The sequence below is a fragment of the Bos javanicus genome, chromosome 14 (assembly GCF_032452875.1).
Source record: "Bos javanicus breed banteng chromosome 14, ARS-OSU_banteng_1.0, whole genome shotgun sequence".
In the NCBI taxonomy this organism is placed as follows: domain Eukaryota; kingdom Metazoa; phylum Chordata; class Mammalia; order Artiodactyla; family Bovidae; genus Bos; species Bos javanicus.
This window is the reverse complement of record NC_083881.1, coordinates 37,753,642-37,776,703: the sequence shown is the minus strand read 5'-3', so window position 1 is coordinate 37,776,703 and position 23,062 is coordinate 37,753,642. Positions and strand designations below refer to the sequence as shown.

General features: G+C 44.2%; 2 protein-coding genes across 9 annotated transcripts in view; one reads left to right on the top strand and one right to left on the bottom strand.

Moving 5' to 3' along the window:
* Positions 1 to 2,946, bottom strand: part of GDAP1 (ganglioside induced differentiation associated protein 1) — a 49,305-nt gene extending 46,359 nt beyond the window's left edge. Inside the window, exon 1 of one of the 2 annotated variants that reach the window (XM_061439033.1) lies at positions 2,858 to 2,946. The gene's annotated coding sequence lies outside the window, so the exon portion shown is untranslated. The remainder of the gene's footprint in view (positions 1 to 2,857) is intronic. The other variant, XM_061439029.1, reaches the window with a different exon arrangement.
* A 989-nt stretch (positions 2,947 to 3,935) lies between these two features.
* Positions 3,936 to 23,062, top strand: part of JPH1 (junctophilin 1) — a 91,350-nt gene continuing 72,223 nt past the window's right edge. For 4 of the 7 annotated variants that reach the window (XM_061439025.1, XM_061439027.1, XM_061439026.1 and 1 more), the window contains exons 1-2: positions 3,988 to 4,469; positions 10,056 to 10,815. In XM_061439025.1, the coding sequence (XP_061295009.1) occupies positions 4,091 to 4,469; positions 10,056 to 10,815 (1,139 nt within the window). In that variant the 5' untranslated portion in view covers positions 3,988 to 4,090. Of the gene's footprint in view, positions 4,470 to 10,055; positions 10,816 to 23,062 lie in introns of all 7 variants that reach the window. The other 3 variants (XR_009740855.1, XR_009740854.1, XM_061439028.1) reach the window with 1 other exon arrangement.

The window sequence follows — 23,062 nt, the reverse complement described above, 5'->3', positions numbered from 1 at the left end:
TACAAAGTTTCTGGCTACATTTCTTAACTTTAGCATTTACTGTGGGAAAATTTCTTAAATTTTCACAAATGCTTTATTATAAACATGCTAGTAATCCTCTATTTTGAGAAGGGCATGGCAACCCAGTCCACTATTCTTGCATGGAGAATCCCATGGACAGAGGAGTCTTGTGGGCTACAGTCCATTACGTCTCAAGAGTCAAGACACGACTTCCAGCAACTGAGCATGCATGCAGTCCTCTATTTTATTGAAGTATAGTTGATTTACAAATAACAATGTTGTGTTAATTTCTGCTGTACAGCAAAGAGATTCCATTATACATATATATATATATTCTTTTTCATATTCTTTTCCATTATGGTTTATCACAGGATCTTGAGTATAGGTCCCTGTGCTATACAGTAGGAACTTGTTTATCCATCCTATATATTACAGTAGTAATACTAGCTTCGACTTATAAATCAAGCAATTTTAATTCTATTTGCTGTCTTACATTTTCAATCAATAAACACACTTTAGACAACATACACCTTCAGGTTAGCTTTCTGTCGTTTGTAGTTTTATTAAAAATTCTCAATAATTCTAATGTGTAAATAAAGGGAAATCACCGATGAAATTTTAAACACAGCCTCAGCTTGAAAAAAAAGATAAAATTCTAAGCCAAATATCCTCACCACCACATTGTTAGTAACATTCACACTCAAATGGCTTACTTTTTGCTATAAGTTTTTTTAGAATGGAAACCTACTAGTGCTGGGTTTTGAACATGGAGGAAAGGCAAGTGCTAGCATGGCTGTTGGCCCCTGGGCTTTAGTGGCCTCCCCCACCCCACCTGTCAAACCAACATTCACATTCTCTTCTTACTAATCCCTTCTTAAAGCTAAATTCAACTCCCCCTTATCCAGGGCAAAGATTCAGAGTGAGAGGGAAAATGAGGACATTACTAACCCCAGCTAGTAAACTGCAGCATTATTCTACTGCTCCTATGAGCGGGGCCATCACTGTCAGCGCCTCTTCTTCTTCCTGGTTCTTGTTCCCTGTCTTCTCCAATCACCACCATTGAACGTGAACACTGACATTAATGAACACATCAGTGAGACTGGAGAAACATCCCACCAGGACAATAGCAGGCAAATGGAAGCATGGCTTGAGTGGTTACTTTGCCAAAAACTGCTCAGTGAGCTACCAAAAATTAGATACTAATTTTCACCCATGAAGAGAGTCAGTGGCAGAGTCGAGTTAGGACTGATTAGTTGAAATTTAATAGCAGACATCTGGTGCTGAAGTCTTTCTTTTAATGAAGGGTCTTTCCAAGGAAGACATCTATTAGGGATAGCAAGAGGAAGAGATTAAGAGCTAAATGGTCATATCTTTTGTCATCCTCAAATCTCCATATTCTCCCAGGATGTGTCCATACCACCACCCTTTGTCCATCTACCATAGATGGACTTCACTCATGTCTATTAGCCAGAAACTCACTCTGTGCTGTATATTTCAGAAAATTCATCATCTGCCTGAGAGCTAATCAGGAAGAGTAGGTGGCACAGTGGTAAAGAATCTGCCTGCCAATGCCAGACACGCAAGAGATGCGGGTTCGATCCCTGGGTCAGGAAGATCCCCTGGAGAAGGAAAGGGCAACCCACTCCAGTATTCTTGCTGGGAAATCCCATCGACAGAGGAGCCTGATGGGCTATAGTCCATGGGGTCGCAAAAGTCGGACACAACTGAGTGCATACATGCAAACACACACACAGTATTAAATGATTCTACCCTGCTTGCAAACAAAAGTGTAAACCTCAAATATTCATGTATGTAGATCCTAACACACGAGTGGGTAAAAAATCAAAAAAGGAAAGAAACAAAGGTTGCTCTACAAAGAGAGCCAGTTCAAAAATGAGGGGGAAAAAAAAGTATATTGACCTGAGCAATAACAGTTTCTCATATCAAACAGAACCCCAAAATAGATGGAAATGTCTACAGTAGCTCCTGATCCTGGTGTGCCCTGCAACAGAAAAATGGAATTATGGTTCAGCTTCGAAATCCTGGGCCCTCATTTTCCCAGTGGCCTAAATCAATCCCCAGTCCGGGGACAAGATGCTGAGCAAGGTGCGTAATTATTTCAGGCCACTAGGGTAAGCACTATTCCTGGCAACTCTGTAGGCAGCGCCATGGATGAGGGTTTCTAATCCTCTTTGGTGATTTGGTTCTGTGTAAACTGAGATTTTTCTTTCACTATTTCAGCCAGATAAGCAGGAAAGGCCAGCTCCAGTCCTGAGCTAGAGCCAATCAAGGTCAGTTTCAGTTCCTTTTCTGTGCGGTTTAGATTCCTTTTTTCCTTGCTGCCTTCTCTGACACCTGTCCTTATATTTTTATCTGATTATCAGAACCTAGTGAGAGAACCGTTGGCAGCTTCTGGTGCTTACTCTGTCATGCAAAAGCCTCTAAGTCTAAGGGAGACCATAAATACTGTCCTTGAAAGGCCAACCTAAGACCCTGGCTACGCTGAACTGAACTGATGCACCACAGAGAGACATCTCCTATGGGGATTTTAAGGGTGAGGTTGAAACCAGTGCCTGCTTTTACCCAGAGGCAATACAGACGTTTCAACTCGCCTATTAACAAATCTCTCATGTTTGGCTTGACACTGCCCTCACAATAAATTCAGTTATTACTTAGAGAGAAAGTGAAAGGTAAATCTTGACATTCCCATTTGGATGATGATGAAATAGAGGTTTAAAAGAGTTGTGTACAGTGAATTCAACCAAGCAGTGTTGTAGCTGGAAAGTAGACCAGCTGACACCTGTCCCCGGTTTTGTAGGTCACAGACTTTGTAAGTTTAGAGCAGTGTTTTACTTACCATGTTCCTCCTTGAAAGCGTCTATTTACTTTCTTAAATTGTGGGTGCCAGTGGAGAGGAACCAGGTGTACATTCCAGACACTTAGACAACATACACAGGCTGAGCCGTCTGCCTGTTGAGTACACAGCTCCGGGTTGAAGAATTTCTAGGGTTGTTAGAAGAATACAGAAGACTTCAGAGGGAGCAGGCTCTGAGGTGGACGCGAATACCTAAATCCCTACAAAGAGAGATTAAAGACATCCTCTTTATTATTAGAAACCAAAAAACCGAGCCCATGTATTTTGTGCTTTTTCAAACTGCACTGCCCTCCCCCCGATCTTCATTAAAGAAATGCAAACACATGTGTTTCAAGACGGGTAGGTGTAAAAGAACATTCTGCACAATTATATCTAGGCTGTCGCAGACTTCTTTCACATGCAACCATCTATCCGGGGGATGTTAATTCACGGTGACAGCTGAGCATGACAAACGCCACGATACACAAGTTGGAATGCCGGAAAACAGGCAACTACGAAAAGCCCTTGCAGACAAACGCGCCTCGGAGTTTTCTCCCTCCACTCACACGTGGCCGCACTTCTAGGCGCTCCAGCACGGTGATAAACCCCAAACGCACACCCACACACACACACACCGGAGCCTCCGCCGCCCTCCACGCCCGCGCCTCGGTCTCCAGGCAGGCGGGCACTCGCGCGCCCCTGGGCACACTCGCCGCCCACCCGCATCCCGCTACGCCGCACGGCCGCGCCGGGCGGTCCCCACGTCCCCCTGCCCGCCCGCCGGGGAAGCGGTGGCTCCCGGGCTGGGGGCAGGGCCGGGGGCGGGGGGGAGCTGGCACGGGAGGGGAGCGCCGCGGGGCCGGGCCTCGGCGCCTGGGGAGGGGAAGAGGGGCGGGCACGGGGCGGCGCCCGGCTCACGTGGGCGGGCAGGAGCAGCTGAAGGTCCGCTCCGGAGCCCGGGCTGTCCTCTCGCGCTCGGCGCTGGCCCCGGGCGGCGGCGGCGGCGGCGAAGGAGGAGGAGGAGGAGGAGTTGGAGGAGGAAGGCGGCGGTGGCGGCGACGAAAGAAGAGGGGAGGACGGGGGCGGCGTCGGACTGGAGCCGAGCGGCGGCACGAGCTGCCCGGGGCGCTGTCGTGAGCTCGCCCGCCGGGCCCCCACCCCCGAGCTACACCCTGCCGTGCCCAGCTCTGCCCGCGTCCGTGCCCCCGCGGGGAGCGCGCCGGGGCTGCCCCCCGAATGACGGGCGGAAGGTTCGACTTCGACGATGGCGGCACTTACTGCGGCGGCTGGGAGGAGGGCAAGGCGCACGGGCATGGCATCTGCACGGGGCCCAAGGGCCAGGGCGAGTACTCGGGCTCCTGGTCTCATGGCTTCGAGGTGGTCGGAGGCTACACCTGGCCCAGCGGAAACACCTACCAGGGCTACTGGGCGCAGGGCAAGCGGCACGGGCTGGGGGTGGAGACGAAGGGCAAGTGGATGTACCGGGGGGAGTGGTCACATGGCTTCAAGGGGCGCTACGGGGTCCGGCAGAGCCTGTGCACCCCCGCCCGCTACGAGGGGACCTGGAGTAACGGGCTGCAGGACGGGTACGGCGTGGAGACCTACGGGGACGGAGGTGAGCTGCGTCGCTGGCGGCTCGGCTGCCCCGCGAGCTGGGCGCTGGGGGAGGGCTTTGCCCCTGACTGCGGGGCCGCGGGGAGGACGAGAGGCGCACGTGTCCGGAAACCCGCCAAAACACCTGGGGGAGCCTCCTACCCTCCTCCCGCGGCCACTCTCCCTGGGAGGGGGCGTTAGGACGCGGCGGGTGCGCTGGGGGTTGGATCTGACCCGGTTCTGGGGGCGGGTGGTGTGTCCACACCCAGGGGAACAAGGCGTGAAGACACCTGGCCGGCGCCAGCGCCGCGCTGCCCCCGGGAGGGAGCGCGCCCGAGAGGGCTGGACTGGGAAGAGGACGCTGTCACTTGAGCCCGTCACATTACGTTCCTGATCCCTCCCTCTCCCGGCCGGGTTTGAAATCGCCACTCCCGTGGAGTGAGAGCGAGCGCGCTGGGCTTGGAGGCTGGCGGTCGCGGCGCACAGCTCCCGGGATTGGTTTCACGTGGAGTCGTATTTCGCCTCTGGTCCTCTAGTGGCCTAAAGATAGAAGCCAGAACCCCAGAACTGGGATGTTGGGGAATTGTTCCTTATCGGAGCTGCATTTGGAAAGTAATCGTAGTTATGGGAGTGGAGAGGCCACCTGATGCAGGTGGGGTTCAAAGAATGCGGGGTTTTCTTTCTGCTATTCCTTCGCTTTCTTAAAGTATCGGTTTTCTATCAAAAGAAGGTAATCATTGTTGATCTGGAGATATCTGGAAAAATTACTAGGAAAACATTTTAGAAACGAACAGTGAAGTCTATGTTTTAAAAAATACAATTGAAAGGTGTATTCCTATAATAGCTAAATTAACAGCTACTTCACTCCTGAGAATAGCAGTAGGGAATCGCCGGTTTGCCCTAAGGTATGTGATGGAAAACCGTATGCTGGCTGTGAGCAAAATTCATCTAATTTTAATATTTACTAATATTTGCAAAAGAAATTTTGTATACAATAGGGGAGAGCCCCCCCCTACACTTTTTTCCCCAACCAGGAAAAGTATATATTATTGATACAGGTGTCAAAACCTGATGAATTTACTTGTGTAATAAACTGAGAAGGGCAAATGGCGTATGCTTTGGCAAAACACATTTTCTGATAATAATCATAATTGAAAAGGGTTGTCACATTTCGGAATTCTGCAGCTCAGAGTTGGAGGATATTAAAGGGGTCCAATTAAAAGTTTGTCCAGCCCAGTGCAACCCCAGTCAGGCAACTGCTTATATAAAAGCTTAAACAATTTGTACACTTCACTTACTCAGAACACTTGGGCCATGTTTCAAATACAAACCGGCAGCATGGTAGGATTGGCTAAAAAGGACATCTTTTCGTCCTACAGTATAAATAAAGGATATAGTTCTCATGGATTAAAAGTGGAGTGGGGGGGGACTGTCTCTAATAATTGTGTATGGGCTGTATGAGTTTCAAGTTCCACAGTAGTTAAATTAGGGCCCTTAAATGTTCTCAATGGGCACAGAGCACCTTAGTTGACACCCGTATAAATGTGTTAGCTTGTGACTGGATTTTATCAGAGGCCCTGGTCTACAATATAACTAAATTCCATGCTCAAAAGTGGAATGCAAATCTTATCTTTCAAACGTGTGCATTAGTTTACAACCTTTCAAGAAGGTGGTGGATAGTTCTTTTACTTCAGTATTTGGAAGGCTAAAAATAAATGAGTCTTCTTTTAAAGTTACTACTCATTAAACAAAATCTCTTGATTTAGGGTATTCATTATACCTAGCAATAAATATATATATAGCACAGTAGAGGTCTTCTGTTTATGTGTTGCAGAAGCTCGAATAAGTGTCTAGGGTGACTATGGATAATTGGCCTCCTGTTTTAAAACTAACTTTTAAAAGAATTTTTTAAAAACCTCAAAATTTGGCATTACCACAGGACTGCTGTTTTCTTTTTCTACCAAAACAAACAAGTATGCGACCAATTAGGAAAGGGGGGAACTCCTAAAAATCATTATTGAATTCTTACTGTTACTTTCTTTCATATGTCAATCAGTTAATTAGAAAGTCCTGAATCATAAAATGGGATTCTAAGTGGAAGTGTATTGCTATAACTTATTTCCTGCAAAGATTTTGGCCACAATAAGACAGATCACTTCCACAAGCTTTACTTCTTGCCTCTGCACCACTACAAGTCCATCCCTAGCAGCCTCTGTCAGACTTAAGAAAATCTGATTGCATGTATTTTGTGGTGACGTTTAACTCAGGAGGAAGGAAGTTGTAATTCCATTGACAACTATCACTTGGTTTATTTTACTAGTGATCTGAGTATGAAGTGTTGCTGAAATAGAACCCCCTGAACATTAAGGAAGAATAGTTAGTACAGTGTTCCCAAAATCCAAGTCTAGGTGCCCAGAATATTCGCTAAAAATTCAGATCCTGCTGTGGTTCGTTTTTTCACCTGTCATGAAACTATTAGAATATATCTAGAAAGACACATTGTTGTGTTAATTATATGCATTCCTGTCCATGCACATTTTCATTCATAGCATGTAGATTTAAATTTGGCACATTAAATCTAAATTTGACTGGAATTCTCTCTGAATTGGAAGTCTTCCACTACAAACTTATTTAGTGAAAATGGCTGTATCTAGAAAATCAGTTCCCAGATGAAAAGTCATAGATCATCCATAAAAATATTTTTTAAACTTATGAACTATGCATCCATGTGTAAGAAAGTGAGAGGAACTAATTAGAACTTTGAGCAGCAGGGAGCAGGTGGAACCCACCTGCTTCGTAAGGAAAAAGAGGCCCTTTTCCCCCACTTAAGTTCACTGACTAAACTAAACCTACTTTAAATTTCAGATGAATCACTAACACTTTGACTGTAAATTAGTTTCTAGCAATTCTATGGAGGAATTCTTCCATGTACTGTTTCTCAACAGGGTTAAGATGGGAATATAGGCAATCCCATTGTTCTGCCTTCTCTGCTACTACAGTCAAGCAACAACCTAAACTTTCTAGTTATCGCTGTTGCCTTAAACCACTTAGATTTTCAAGCAATGTGTGTTTGGAAATTCTAAATACTAGTCTTATTTTGGAGACAGCAGATTAAGGAAACTAGTAGTTCATTTCTGCTTAGTGTTAAACATTTCCTAAGATAGTGTGGTTGTGTTTTAAAAGTGTAACTACTTCTTGATATCAAACAGTATGTTTGGAAGTTGTTCTAGCAAAATTAACCTGTAGAAAAGTTAGAGGAGAATGATTATAGTGTTCCTTGTTTATTTAAACAAAATATTTTAAAATAAGGTGGCTTGTGTTAGTGCATGTAAGTCAGGTTGTATAACTTTTAGAACTTGAATTTTTATCTAGGCAAAGGGAAAATCAGTTGCAATTTTCTAATAATTTCAGTTTCCTTCTGGGTTACAGTGGTGGTGTTTGGAGATGGCTAATACTGAGTAGAAAGCTTCTTCATCTGAAATGTTGTATTTGAGTGTCTTATCCTCTGGGGTTTATCCTTTTGGGAAAGTCATGGCCCACCCACCTCCTCAAAAGTTCTAAGATGTCAGGTTAAGATGTTAAGACCTACCCAGAGTAGGACATTCACAGTACCAGACCCCCTTTGTATTGGATTGGCCAAAAAGTTCGTTTGGGCTTTTTGTCAGATATATAGGGGAAGAACCCGAATGAACTTTTTGACCAACCCAATATGTCATTGTCACCCTGCTACTGTCTATTTATATACCAAAAATATGTCAGAACGAACAGAGGGAGATGGTAGTCTTGCAATTAGTCAAAACTTTTGACTTGGGAGCCACTATGGCTTTAACTTTTAAGTGCATGAAATAATCAGTAAGCAGCACTTCTAAGTATTTTAAAAGTAAATGTATGCCATGCAATGGAACTTTTTTCATGGCAATCTGAAATGAAAAGTATACTGCAAAGTAACTCTATATAACCAAAAACTGAAAGAAGTCAAGACAGTTATGATTTACTTTCTATAATATTTGTGAGTTAGAAAGAATACAGTAGTAATTATGTCTTAAAATTTCCATGTAACTTCTTTGGAGGGCTAGTTTAATATAAAATTTGCCTTTAATTAAAAGGAAATGGACTCAATTTAGAAAATTCTAAGTTCCTAATCTTAACATCCAGTTCCTCCTAAAATGATTTAGGAAGTTGCTCCAGGTTAATTTTTAAATGTCTTTGCTAATTTACTTAATAGAAAAACTTCTGAAAACAAATGCTTTAAATTAGAGATTATCCTATTCCTGAGAAGGCATAATATTCATTGAAAAAATGATCTGGTGATGACAAAGTTTTAATGTACAGTGTCAAACACACCTTTCTTCTGAGATGAATTCCATAATGTTAAGAATGGAAGTTTCCCTCTGACCTTAACTTAGTTTTCCCAAAGGTAAATAAATAGTGCATGCTTTTTAGCCACCACAGCTGTTTGTTATAAAGTCATCAAACATCTACATACCACAGGACACACAGCTAGGAGTGTGGACATTTTGTGTTCTCCTATGAAGTAATGCCTGGCCTCAGAATGTTTCTGGTTTATGATGTGGTTCATAGAACAGTGGCAGAAGCTAGGGAAACCATGAGGAGAATGGCCAGAAGAAAGCAGAAATTTAGCAAATATGGGACAGATCTTGACCTTTTCACTTGGAAGTACAAAATGTTAAAACAAATTGCCCGTTTTTTCATAATGGTTCACTCTATTCAGAATATATATTCTATTTGTCAAATCCGTCTCAGCTTAAAAAGGTTCACCCAAAACTAAATAATAATCCTGAATATTAAATAGTTTTCCCTGCCCTAAAAGAACATGATGAATGTGGTAGAAAGAAAATGTAAGAAAACTTGTTTGACAACTCATGTTCCAATCATTCAGATCACTAATAATTTTAGGTCTTTGAGCTTGTTGGAATGTCAAACTGCCAGACCTGAAGTCTTTCATTTTTCAGTTAGATTAGTAAAAGTACAGCTCACAAATAGAGCTCATTTCTTCGTCTGCTATTGCACTGCCTTCCTCAGAGGGGGTTTTGATGTGTTAATTTAAGGGGAGAAAAGTTTTCTAATGATCACTCTCTTGTATTAGAAGTCAGTGCTTTGTAAAATGTTTTCAGTGAAAAGAAAAACAAACAAACAAACAAACACCTATCGGAAAAACCTATGTAGATTTAGATTAGAGATTATCCTATTCGTGAGAAGGCATAATATTCATTGAAAAAATGGTGTCAACAAAGTTTTAATGGGCACTGTCAGGCACACCTTTGCTCTGAGATGAATTTCATAGGGTTAAGAGTGGAAATTTTCCTCTGGCTTCCTCTCAATTTTACCAAAGGTAAGCAGTACACTCGTTTGGGGGATACATCCCCAAAGCTGATATACAATTACAGAAACGGCCTAGACACAACACTTCAGGGTGGGGATTCACAAAGGGAATTTCCGAAGCATGGCTTAGAGTTGACTAGGCAGTGTGGGGGGTTGGGCCTTGAGTCCCCGGGCCCGCGCAGGGCTCTCCATGTGCGCACCCACGCCCCCATCGGCCCATCTGCGGCCCCGCACTCACGCTGTGCTCTCTTGCGCTCTCTCGAAGGTACCTACCAGGGCCAGTGGGCCGGCGGCATGCGGCACGGCTACGGCGTGCGCCAGAGCGTGCCCTACGGCATGGCCACGGTGATCCGCTCGCCGCTGCGCACGTCGCTGGCCTCGCTGCGCAGCGAGCAGAGCAACGGCAGCGTGCTCCACGACGCCGCGGCCGCCGCCGACAGCCCGGCCGGCACCCGCGGCGGCTTCGTGCTCAACTTTCACGCCGACGCCGAGCTCTCGGGCAAGAAGAAGGGCGGCCTCTTCCGCCGGGGCTCCCTCCTGGGAAGCATGAAACTGCGCAAGTCCGAGTCCAAGTCGTCCATCTCCAGCAAGCGCAGCTCGGTCCGCAGCGACGCAGCCATGAGCCGGATCAGCTCCAGCGACGCCAACTCCACCATCAGCTTTGGCGACGTCGACTGTGACTTCTGCCCCGTGGAAGACCACGTGGACGCCACCACCACGGAGATCTACATGGGTGAGTGGAAGAACGACAAGCGCACCGGCTTCGGCATCAGCGAGCGCTCCAACGGTATGAAGTACGAAGGCGAGTGGGCAAATAACAAGAGGCACGGCTACGGCTGCACTGTCTTTCCCGATGGCTCCAAGGAAGAGGGAAAATACAAAAATAATATCCTGGTCCGTGGAATAAGGAAGCAGCTGATACCAATAAGAAATACAAAAACTAGGGAGAAGGTGGACAGAGCGATCGAAGGCGCACAACGGGCAGCCGCCATGGCAAGAACCAAAGTGGAAATAGCAAACTCCAGGTATGTAAACGCCGGAGGGTGGTACTGCCCGGGTCTTTGGAAACGGTAGAACATCAGATAATCTATGTGTGTCAGTCCTTTGGCGGCATAGGGTTCCAGAACCAGAAGTGAAAAAGGATTCAGCCAGATAGAATGAGGCAGACATGTACCCGAAACTCTTCTGAAAGTCTCCATCCTGAAAGTGTTGAAGGCGCATTGCGGTCCCCTTCCTCTTAAAATTACTTCCTTAATACTAAACGTGATGGAGTTCACTCAGTGCCTGTGTACATTTCCCAGAGTCCAGAAAGTTAACCTTTTTTAAAAAAGACAAAACAAAAAAAGTACCACTGAAATACTTCCAGAGAGAACATAGTACATCGTGTACTGGGAAGAAAATATCCATCCACATGGAAATCTAGCCAGTGTAGGTGAACCTTTTTATTCTAATATTAAAGTTGCAGGTGTGTACAACTCCTCCCTAGAAAATTATCCTCATTTATAACATTCACATTCTGTTTATTGATGCCTTCTAGGTGAAATTGGTTTTGAGCAAATGATCAAGGTCTAAATAAGGCAGAAATGGAGAGTTATATGACAAAATCCGTCAAGCATTCTTTGAACAACAGAACTCACCTGTATGGGAAAGGCAGAGGGATTGGGGCTAAGCAGAATCCCCCCATTCTAGGCAAGAAAGATTAGATCACTGGTGTATTAAAAGAAGGGGGGTGGGGAGAGCCTGACACGGACAGATGGGACTGTCAGTGTGCCAAGTTTGAAAGAAAGAGCAGTAGAGAAGGGCTGGAGTGAGTAGGAGAAAGCAGTGAATAATAGATTGAGAAGTGGGGTGTATGTGGGCACAGAAGGTCCATGCACCTAAAGTTTTACCATTAATAGCTGGATTCAAGCATTCCCCCAGGAGGATGGAGAAATTGATTGGGAATAGAAAATGTTATTAGGGATGAATGTCATATGTTAGACAAAAATGAAAAAGGGCTGGTTATACATGGAAAACTTTATTCTTAGGCTTATTTAAGCAAATACTGACAGGCCCCAGTTCTGTGTGATTTGAGATATATGTTTAGCACAGAATATTGAAAATCCTTTTCTTACTTTAGTAATATTCTCCCACTGAAGTAAACCTCCTTATGAAACCAAAGACTTGTAGCAGGTCTTCAAACTTTAATTCTTAACATTAAATTAATAAGCCCTGCCTTTTCTTTGGTGGAATCATGTGTAATTTTTGATGTTCAGACTTTTAATATACAAAAATGGCCATTTCATATTGTGCAACTTAATATTTCCAGACGTCTGAAATTTCTTTTTAAAAAATGCTCCTGTTTTATGGCTACTGTTTACTTTTATGTGTCTGACACACTGGAAACTGGAAGCCGTCTTGTGTTTTGCAATATTTTTAGATATAAAAGTACTCAAGATTTACATCTCTATCCCAAACTGACCCTGTTTTAAAGTTAATATTGCCTGTTAATAGGCACAGACTTTGAGGAAGGGTCTTTCCTCTCTTCTCTGCTGAGCATCATTTATTTTAGATGATGGTTTTCTGTGATCACCGAGCATTGCATTGACTTGTTTTTCACTTTGCTTGTAGATAGGGTACTTGGCACATGTAACCCTGCTAGCCTTCGTGGCCCTCAGCTAACTTTTAGAGCTAGTGAGATACTCTTTGTTAGTTCTTAGCCTCTAATTTGAAATGCACTCTTGGCTTCTTCCCTGTTATTGTCACCTAGTGATATACAAGAGGTAATTCAATCTTGGCAGGTGAAAAATGAACCTATGAGGGACATTCTAGCAAATGACTTTCTTATGCTTACTTTAATTATTGACTTTTATGATTAGTTTAAATTGGAGGAACCTACATAATGAAAGGTTGTGATGCAAAGATCTCTGATTATAACAGCTTCATAAAACTCTTAACCAAGTCCTAGCTAGCCACAATCTGTCTGTCGAAAGTCTTTGCGGGAGGAGGGTGTTAAATAGTCTGCGAGTATTCTGTTGTAATAGTTTATAATCAACAAACATTTTAAGACCTTGTACTAACTAGCTAGTTAACTTAGCTAGTTAACTACTTCTTAAGATTTCACTTGGCTTTTTTAAAAATGCTCAGTTCATTTTGCTAAGTGACATAAGTCCATCACAGAACAAATATATTGCATAATTCTACTTATAGAAAGGATCTGTAATGGTCCAGCACGTAGAAGCAATGAAATGGTGGTTGCCAGGGGCTGAAGGAGCATTTGCAAGGTGCTGTTCCAAGGTATAAAGTTTCATGTTAAACAGAAATAAGTCCTAGAGCTTTATACCGCATTGTGCCTGGAGATAATACTGTAAAAAATAAGTGAAAGTGTTAGTCACTAAGTTGTACCCAACTCTTTGTGACCCCATGGACTGTAGCCCACCAGGCTCCTCTGTCCATGGAATTCTCCAGGCAAGAATACTGGAGTGGGTAACCATTCCCTTCTCCAGCAGATCTTCCCAACCCAGTGATTGAATCCGGGTCTCCTGCATTGCAGGGAGATTGTTTACAGTCTAAGTATTGGGCGCTTAATGTTTAATAGGGTAGATTTCATGTTAAGTATTCTTACTACAATAAAAAAAATACTATTTCAATGACACAATAGGCCAAAAAAAAAAAGTTTACTACCCTGTTAACCTTTTATATTTTACTTTGACTGTTTTTAGTCTCTTTCCAGATTCTGCTTTAATGACTTCTCCAGATACAGAGACTTGCAACTTGCTCAGTCCTTCCTGGCCCCTCTAGCAGTTGTTATTTACTTAATGTGTTTTTGTCTTTAAAAAATAATCAAAGGTTTAAGAACATAAAGACACACTTCCCCTTTCCCTGCCCCTTTTTCTGCCCCAATAATGGCAGAATAAGAACTAGAAAGTAAGACTCCTGGCAGTGGCCACTGTTGAAAATCACTGGTTCACCATTAGCAGCAAAGGGAGATGATGTGTTAATAGTTACTGACCACTTCAGGTTGCCTGACTGGTAGTGTTAATTACTGTTGTATTGCTATTATTTCTTGTGCTATAGAGATTGTTGCTTGTTTCTGAAATCCCAAGGAAATGGGTCCACCTTTGTACATCACCTTATTTTAGCTTGAAGCAAAACCTTTGAGGGAAAACAATTGTACTCCCCAACAATGGCAGCTTAGGAAAATCAGGAGACATGGTACCAACCAACTTCAGTGCAAAGATTCAGGAAAGCATGGTAAATCTCTGGATCTTTACTTCTTAGAGTAGGCAGTGGTGCATCATCCTAGGAAACACAAGAAGCTTATTTCTGAAGTCTTATTATGGAGCCCTGTTTATTTCTTCTAGATCAGGGAATATGAGGATCACCTAAGAGGTAGTAGGTGATAGAAATGACGCAACAGTCTGTAGATACTGAGTTGCCTTGCAGGTTAGCATTTAGAGTTAGAACTTTAAGGGATGCTAATAATTCGCTGGCTCCTGTAACTTTTCTGTTCTGATTCCATGTTTATAAGATGTGACAGAATGTTTTGCTCCCCTCTTGTCTTGGTCCTGAGGGTAAAAATCATCACATGGAATTAAGATAGTGTCTCAACCTTGATTTTAAAGAAACGTTCAGGAGGAAGGGGAGCAGCCCTGTACATCTCAAGCTCCTCATTTCTGGAGGCAGAGACTGAGGCACTACTTGGGATCACCTCACTCTCCCTGTCATATCATTTACTTTTCTCATTTGGTCATTTTTTCACTCCACTAACTCTTGACTTCAGTAATTCCTTAAGAGAGACGTTCAAATGACTGTTACTCAAGAAAAATATTTTAAGGAAGAATTTTAACATGAGGCATTTGGTTGAAAGACAGCAAATAAGTGACCCTTGGAGAGCCACACTTCTGTGGAAACGAACAGATAATTTAGGAAGGGGGAGAATCCCAGGAATGGGGGAGCCTGGTGGGCTGCCGTCTATGGGGTCGCACAGAGTCAGACACGATTGAAGTGACTTAGAAGCAGCAGCAGCAGCATAGACAAAAAAAAAAAAAAAAAACAGCTTTGTAGCATCTGGAACTTAGAGGAAGTTGTTGTTGTCATTTAGTCACTAAGTTTTGTCGACTCTTTTGTGACCCCATGGACTGTAGCCTGTCAGGCTCCTCTGTCCATGGGATTTCCCAGGCAGGAATACTGGAGTGAGTTGCCATTTCATGCTCTGGGGGATTTACCAACCCTGGGATCAAACCCGCGTCTCCTGCATTGGCAGGTGGATTCTTTACCACTGAGCCATCAGGGAAGCCCCTTACAGTAGCTATCTGCTATAAGGGTGGAAGAGCCACGATGAAAAGGCCTAAAGCAATTGAGAACCATAGGTGTTTATGTAATCTGATTGTGGCAGATCAGAAGAAAGAAAACTAAGGGAGGATGGAGCTGAATGGGAGTGTCCCTAACCCACTGACTCTGTGGCCAGTCTCACTGCAGCTAGCTGGTTGGTGGGCTGGGAGGCCCCCAGGACCGCTCTGAAGTGTCACTGATGGGACAATCCAGTTAGTGGGGTGGGACCATCTGCTCTCAACCTCTCCCCAACCATCACTGCCACTTCCGGTGGTAATGGCAGCACCTTGACCATGTCCCCTGCCCAGTCTTTCTGTGCTTGTCACAGGAGTCACTCTGGGGGGTGTGTGGAAGCAGCCAGATAGCACACGGACGACCTCAGGATCAAGGGGTCTGTTGAGCCTGCTGTGTCCATTTGCAGAACCAGAGATTAGAGTCCCTACTTGCCAGTTTCGAACTTCCATATTAAAATGACATAGTATTTTTGTTTTAATCCTATAGGAAAAATCTGTTTCCCATACTTCGCTTTTAGAAAAAAGATACCTTACAATTTCATGCCATTCTCTCTTTCCTCATTGCCCAGGATGACTCAGCTACAACAGTTTTCCTTCAGGAAAGTCTTCGCTTATCCCTCCCCATGCCTGGCACCCCTGCCCAGCTCCCCTGGCCAGCCGCTCGGCGTGCTCCCCACTCTGGTTTAGACCTAAAACCTCCTCTTCACAGAGGGTCTCCCTGTTCCCGCCCCCTCCCACCCCACTGCATCCCCCACAGACCAGACTCTATCCCCGCTCCGCACCTGCAATCAGTCTGCATTGTCATTGTGTTTCAGTATATTTGTGTTGTATTTTTCTCCCAACTGGACTGGAGAGCCAGGCCCTGAGGGAGGCTGGGCGCAGATCTGTAATTCCCAGCAGCTAGTTTAGATCACTGAAGTGACTTAGCAGCAGCAGTTTAGATCAGGGCACTTTTATAAGAGCTCTAGTAAATATTTGATGAATGAGTGAATTAAATCCTCACTGCTTTGGGTTTGAACGTTGCCAGTGCTTCTAATTCTGTTTTGCCGGACGTTTTGAAACCGCTGTTCTCAGGCAGGAAACCTGCTTCTCACAATTCATCATCGTATAATCTGGCAATAAAGGAAGTGCAAAAAATGCAAAGGTGTGTGTTACAGCTGCCCTTTCCCCTAATTAGGTCAACATCATTAAAGTGTCAAAACTAAAGCATAGCCAGGGAATACGAGCTCCTGGTTAACCTGAACTGTTAACTCCTTTTTTCATTGGTATGAGCTGGTCAGGAATACCTGTGAGCACTTACCTAAACAGATGAGAAATTTCCAGAAAGTTAGCTTTTACTAACTGCAATAATGTTGGCTCATCCTTCATAGTTGACATCGCCAAAACTTGTGATAGGGCAGAACATAAGAGCTTATTATTGTCTTTTAGAAATCTAAGTTTGCTAAATATTCAGCTGTTTCCTTTTGAAAGTTTTTCTTGTCCAGTGATTTTGGAGTCATTTTTCGTATTCATTTGAATAAGTGAATACGAAATCAATGGAACAGTCTCTCACAAGATTACTCGACTGGATTCACACTTCACTTATTAGTAATTAAAACCCAAAGTCAGCCATGAGTCAGTGTGTGTTATGGATCCAGATTAAACTTATCTCCACCAATTATAGGGAAAAGCTCAATTTCTGCCAAGTGATTGTGAAGGGCAAGGAATTTGAGATTCTTAAATTCTGTTGGATAAGAGGATTCTCTTTCTCTTTTGCAAATTGATACTATTATAGTTTATCTTCTGTATTTATGTATTTTCAGTAATATTGGTGGCCATATCATATCTTTAAAAACAGTTTTAGGTTACCTTTTCCATGAGTTGTTTTGTTTCTTCTACAGGGGCTCTGGTTAATTTTCCACTATTAGCAAAAAGTGATTTTTTTCATAGGAAGCTGAATTTCTTATAATGCCTCATAGGTCATTTTAATGAAAAGTATGTTAAAAAAGTAATTTGTGGGGAAGTCACCTAAAATATGGGAATTTACAACAGGGGAGAGAGTTGGCATTTTCTTTAGGTGTGTCTCTTGTGTTCTTCCATATCTGCTTTTGCTGTCTGTCACGCTTCGTCCACCTGCTCTCACCAGCCTCCTGCAAGCAAATTTCAGAGGCTTGATTAAAACACTCAGGCCCTGAGGTGCAGAAAAATTACCACGAGTGGGGATTGATGCTTGACTTTTTCCGTATGGGAGGGTCATTTTAAGGGTCAAATGAAAGAATGGGTGTCATGGGACTTTAACCTGTACATCACTATGTCTAGTTAACATTTTAGAAAGTGTGTTGCCCTTTCGGGTGCCATTCCCAAAAGGGAAGGTTGGAAGGAGACTGAGAAGCCAGACTAAGAAGGAGGAAGGGAAGGAAGGCTTGGGAAGCAGAAATAGGGCTAAGCAAAAGGGAAGGAATTAAGTTTACCAAGCTTGACCACCTGTGTGCAGACGTTTGCATGTGTGTGTGTGTCTGTCTGTCTCCACACCCCCACCCCTTTCCCAGAAGCCTCAGTCGATTTGGAGTCAGCATACCGTCAGCAGGAGATTAGACTTTTTGAGACCGAAGAGAAGATGAACAGAGAAATGGCACATGTGTTTCTCTGAAGCCAGGCTAGACCGGGGCCCTGTCCGGAAGACAAGAGGGCAAGGACTTCATACTGTTCGGGTATATTCATGTAGATCACCATTACCCTTAATGTGTGTTATGGTTTCATATTGCACAGAAAAGTGTTCGTTTTTATTTTAAGTTTTTTTCTTGGCTGTACTAGGACTTAGTTGCGGCATGTGGGAGCGAGTTCCCTGGCCAGGGAGGGAACCCCAGTCCCCTGCCTTGGCAGCTCCAAGTCTTAGCCACGAGGCCACCAGGGAAGTCCCTGGATTGCCCATTTGAAAAGTTTTAAATACTTGTTTCTCCTTTTTACCAAAAATGGCCCATTTCCCGTGGGAGCAAGTGAGGTGCCCGCTCTGATTTCCTCATGCTCGTCTCCAGGCTGTTGAAAGACACACTTCTTCTTCCTATCACAAGGCCCAGGACTTCTTAAGGGGCCCAAGCAGTCACTGAGAATTCTGCAGCGTGCCAAGAGACAGCTGAAACCACGAAGATGACCTCGGCGTCAGCCCTGTTGTGCCCACGGACAGAGGGCTGAGCCTGGCTATAATGCTTATCTAGAGGCCAAACTCAGGGACCCAGAGCAAGCCCACGCCCGCTCCTCTCCTTCAGCTCTGACGTTACTTAACTTGGTGGCTTAACAGGTCATTACACGTGACATTGGAACACACTGTTACGTGGCTTAACAGGTCATTACACGTGACATTGGAACACACTGTTACCCACACCTTGTAAAGTGTTCTTAGGTCATCTCGTTTCTAAAGATCTTTCTTTAAAAAATTCTTCATCCAGCCCTACCAGTGCCAGGCCCATTCAGAAACCCTGGGGCATTGAGGTGAGCCTGAGTTTTCATGATTAACAGGTATGTCCAAGTAATTCCGATTTAATGAAACTCAGTCTTGGGCTGTCATCCTGGGATGACCGCACAGTTACCCACACTCTAGAGCCATTAAAAACATTCCTTGTGAAACCCTGAATGGTGCAGGTATGGCTACCCACTGTGACTGAGCAGGGAGGGTGAGGAGAAGGATGCTGTGCATGGAGTGGACGGGCCATGAGGTGAGTCAGTTCTGCAGAGACCTATTTGGTGAAAACCGGCTCTGAGGACCAGAGGGAAAAAACAATCCAGGGTGATGAGAAGCTAGGTTTTGGGGACGCATGTTGGCCTGGTTTTAACTGCTGAAATCTGAGTTTGCTGCAGACAGCCCAGATTTCAGCAGATTCCATCTCAGTGAACTGTGAAATACGACACTTGACTGATTCAGTCAATATGAAAAATGAAAGCAGCAGATACTTTTTAGTACAACTTGGTTGTAATGGAAACCACCCTAGTACACTGTTTATCGTAAGGCTGGAGGTGTGATTGCATTCAAGTTCCAGCCCATGGGCTCTGTGTGAACCTGCGCTTTGCCCTGGAGAAGCTCTTTTTAGGGGGCCAGTGGCAGAGTTGTGTGCACATGCTCACCTAGCGGCAGACGCCTGGGAGCCGCAGCTGCCAGGCGGCCCCAGCACCCTGCTCACAACTTTCCATTATGGATTAAGCTGACTCTGCCAATCTCACTTTACTCAAGACACCAAACTGGACGCTTGCAAGACCAGTGCCTTGCAAATCTTTGAGATGCTTTTCTTATTATAGATGAAATATGAACATTGTGTTTAGGAACAGGATCCAACAAATGCCAAAGGTATTTATGTAAGTCACTCAGCTTTAGTCCAATGGCCTCTTGAGACTACAACCAAATCAGCTTTTAATAATTTTGCCCTTCTGTTTTGGTTGGTGTTTCATATTTATTTGTATAATATGCTCAACTCAGAATAAGCTGCTTTATCAGAAATTTAATTAAGGTGTGAGGAATCAAGATTGCCTGGAAAGTAGTACAGCTCTTTGAAGTCAAATCTTCTTAGAATTTCCCTATGCACCCAAAGAAACTTATTCAAGCCAAGTAAAATACAATTAATCCACTTTCTAGTGTTTTAAAAACAATTATGCTAGAGATAACACATCATTTGTTATATTTTTTGTTATTTTTTAAAAACTGGAAATGAGGTAAAATTTTTGTCAATTTTGTTCATTTGTGTCCAACTCTTTTTGACTCCATGGACTATATGGGGCCACCAGGCTTCTCTGCCCATGGAATTTTCCAAGTAAGAATACTGAAGCAGGTTGTCACTTCTGCTCTAGAGGATCTTCCCAACCCAGGGATCAAACCCACATCTCTTACAACTCCTGCCTTGGCAGATGGATTCTTTAGCGCTAGTGCCACTGGGAAGCTTCTCTACGATATCAGGTCAATCAAATTTTGATCTCAGTTGCTTGGTCTAGATATCTCTGTCAGCTTCATTTTTTTATTATTGGTGAGGAAGCTTTTTGGAATTAATATTTCAAGATTTCATCTGTTTACTTCCATCTGTTAGGGGAAAGGTTTGAGATTCATGGGGGTGGAGCCTCCTAGTCAAAACATGATGAAAAATCCTATGGGAGCTTGGTTTTAGGATTCAAGAATGAGGATGGCGGAATGTCAGACGATGGAGCTCCATCCACCCTCCACTAGCCCTGGTCACTAGTTCCCACCTCCTGCAGCTCATCCCAGTGATTTCGGAGTCAGTTGAGCTATGGATTGACAAGTTACCTTGTAAAAGATACAAATACCCTGAAAGAGTGGTACCTCTAACCCCAATCCATTGTCAGTTAACACGTTAGTTAACAGTCTGGCCTAGAGTCCCAGAAAAGATACTTGGTTCTCTGTGTGCGCGCATGTTCAGTTGCATCCAATTCTTTGAGACCCCATGGACTGTACTCCTCTGTCCATGTGACTTTCCCACCAAGAATACTGGAGTGGGTTGCCATTTCATCCTCCAGTGGATTTTCCCAACCCAGGGATTGAATCCATGTCTCCTGTGTCTCCTACATTGCAGGGAGATTCTTTACCACTGAGCCACTTGGGAAGCCCAGATACTTGGTTACCAGCCCATTTTATAAGTTTCTTATCTCAGTGAAATACTAATTCTGATTGTTCTTTGTAATATTCACTGATTTCTTACTGTGTAAATATAAAATTATGATTAGGGCCTAATTCAGTCATAGTGTCTGGTTGGTACAGATTTTAAAAAGCAGTTATCTGTTGGATGATTCGCACCTTGCTATGAGTTTAGTTAGTGTGTGTGTGTGTATTGAGACAGAGAGAGAGGGAGAGAGTCACTCAGTTGTGTTCAACTCTTCCGCGACCTCACGGACTGTAGCCTGCCAGGCTTCTCTGTCCATGGGGTTCTCCAGGCAAGAATACTGGTATGGGTTGCCATTCCCTTCTCCGGGGGATCTTCCCAACCCAGGGATCGGACCCAGGTCTCCCGCATTGCAGGCAGATTCTTTACCATCTGAACCACCAGGAAAGTCCAGGTAGTATATCAGTTCAGTTCAGTTCAGTTCAGTCGCTCAGTCGTGTCCGACTCTTTGTGACCCCATGAACCACAGCATGCCAGGCCTCGCTGTCCATCACCAACTCCCGGACTCCACCCAAACCCATGTCCATTGAGGAGGAGCTTAATCATAGGTTGGGGCTGGAGGCGAGATTCTGCAGGTGGTATCCAGCTGGGAACTAAAGGCTGTGTAGACATTTTACAGAAGAACATGGTGGATAGTGCACAAGGACGGTGGGCACAGTGTATTGGGGGTGCTGTAAAATGTTTGGTAAGGTTGGAAAAGAGGGTACTAGGTAGAGGGTGTTGAGAGATGAGGTGGAGAAGTAAGCAAGGGCTCCCTGACTTTTAAGGAGAAATTTGGACCTTATCCTGAAGACAGGAGAGAGCTATTGATAGTTTCAGGCAAAAGAATTACATGATCAAATTCTAGAAAGATCACTCTGCTTGGAGGTGGTATAGAGATTGAAGGGTGGAAGGGGCAGGAAATAAGACTAGAGACAGATTAAGTAGTAATCGGCTAACTAGTAATCCTGGTGAGCACCCATGGGCTGAGCTGAGCCATGGCAGTGAAGATGGGAAGAGGTGAATGTACGGGCAGAAGCCTCCCAGGCTGACTCAGGAGCACCTGATGTTTGGTTGACGGTGCAGAGAATAGAAAAAGACGAGTCAGTGACTCAAGTTTCTGGTGTGGCCAGCCGGATGGATGCTGGTCCAGTTTATGGAGATAGGGACCAGGGAGGAAAGTACAGATTTAGAGAGGAGGAAGAATTGGGATTTTTTTAACTTCTTGAGTTTTGAGTTGCCGGCGCCGAAGACAAAAGGGGACATGGACCTGGAACTCAGAAAGGGTTTGTACTGTATGTGGAGAACTCAAGACACTAGCCCTGAAGAGCAAAGACATTGATGAGGCCTGCCACGAAGGAAGAATTCCTTGTACATGATACTAGACACAGCTCTTTTTTTAAGAAGTAGCGGTAAAGCAATTCACACATTAAATGCTTGGGAGCCTTTTGCCTTAATGCAATGCAGGTATCAGAATGTCTGTTCCTGAATTTGTGAAATTATGCTTTCTAAGATTTGTGCTCAAGGGACCTACCCAGTGAGCAAGATCTGTTGGCCTGTTTCTGTCTTGGCAACACGTGAGAACAAAATATCATTCTCAGAAATTATTATGCTACAGAAACATCATTTGGCAAACATTTACTTGGTGCCAGCTCTGTCCAGGGATGGCACTAGGCCCTAGGAATAGAGAGATGAGTAACAAATAACACGTGTCGTGAAGATTGGGGAAACTGGCAGCCTCCTTGCACCAGGACAAGAGCTGGGAGCAAGGCAGGGCTGCAACTTGGAGGGCCCCACCAGAAGCACTTAACCCAGCCTGGGCCACTTATGGTAGACAATTTCCTGTGCTATTTGCACAGGCGACTCTTGTCCGCCTGGGATGCCTTCCCTCCCAGGCCCCTTTCCTTTGCCTAGCCCCTGTTTGTCTTCTGTGATCACCCTCAAGATCCATAGCAGGCCTGGACTAAGTTAGAAAAAGTTGATCAAATGTCTCCAAACATGTAATCTTATGTGACAGTAGGAATGCCAGCAGTATATATGCTAGAGTATATAAGAATTGTATTGTGCTGAAGGGAAGATGAATACGCATTCTTTTAAAAATATCAGAATGTTTAAATATTTAGTGGGGCTTCCCAGGTGGTGCTAGTGGTAAAGAACCCACATGCCAATACAGGAGATGCGAGTTTGATCCCTGGGTTGGGAAGATCCCCTAGAGAAAAAAAATGGCAACCTACTCTAGTATTCTTGCCTGGATTTAATTTAAATCACATTTTAATTTAAATTAAAAATTCTTCCTAGAGTCTATAAGGTATGATTTTTGACAGTAGCAG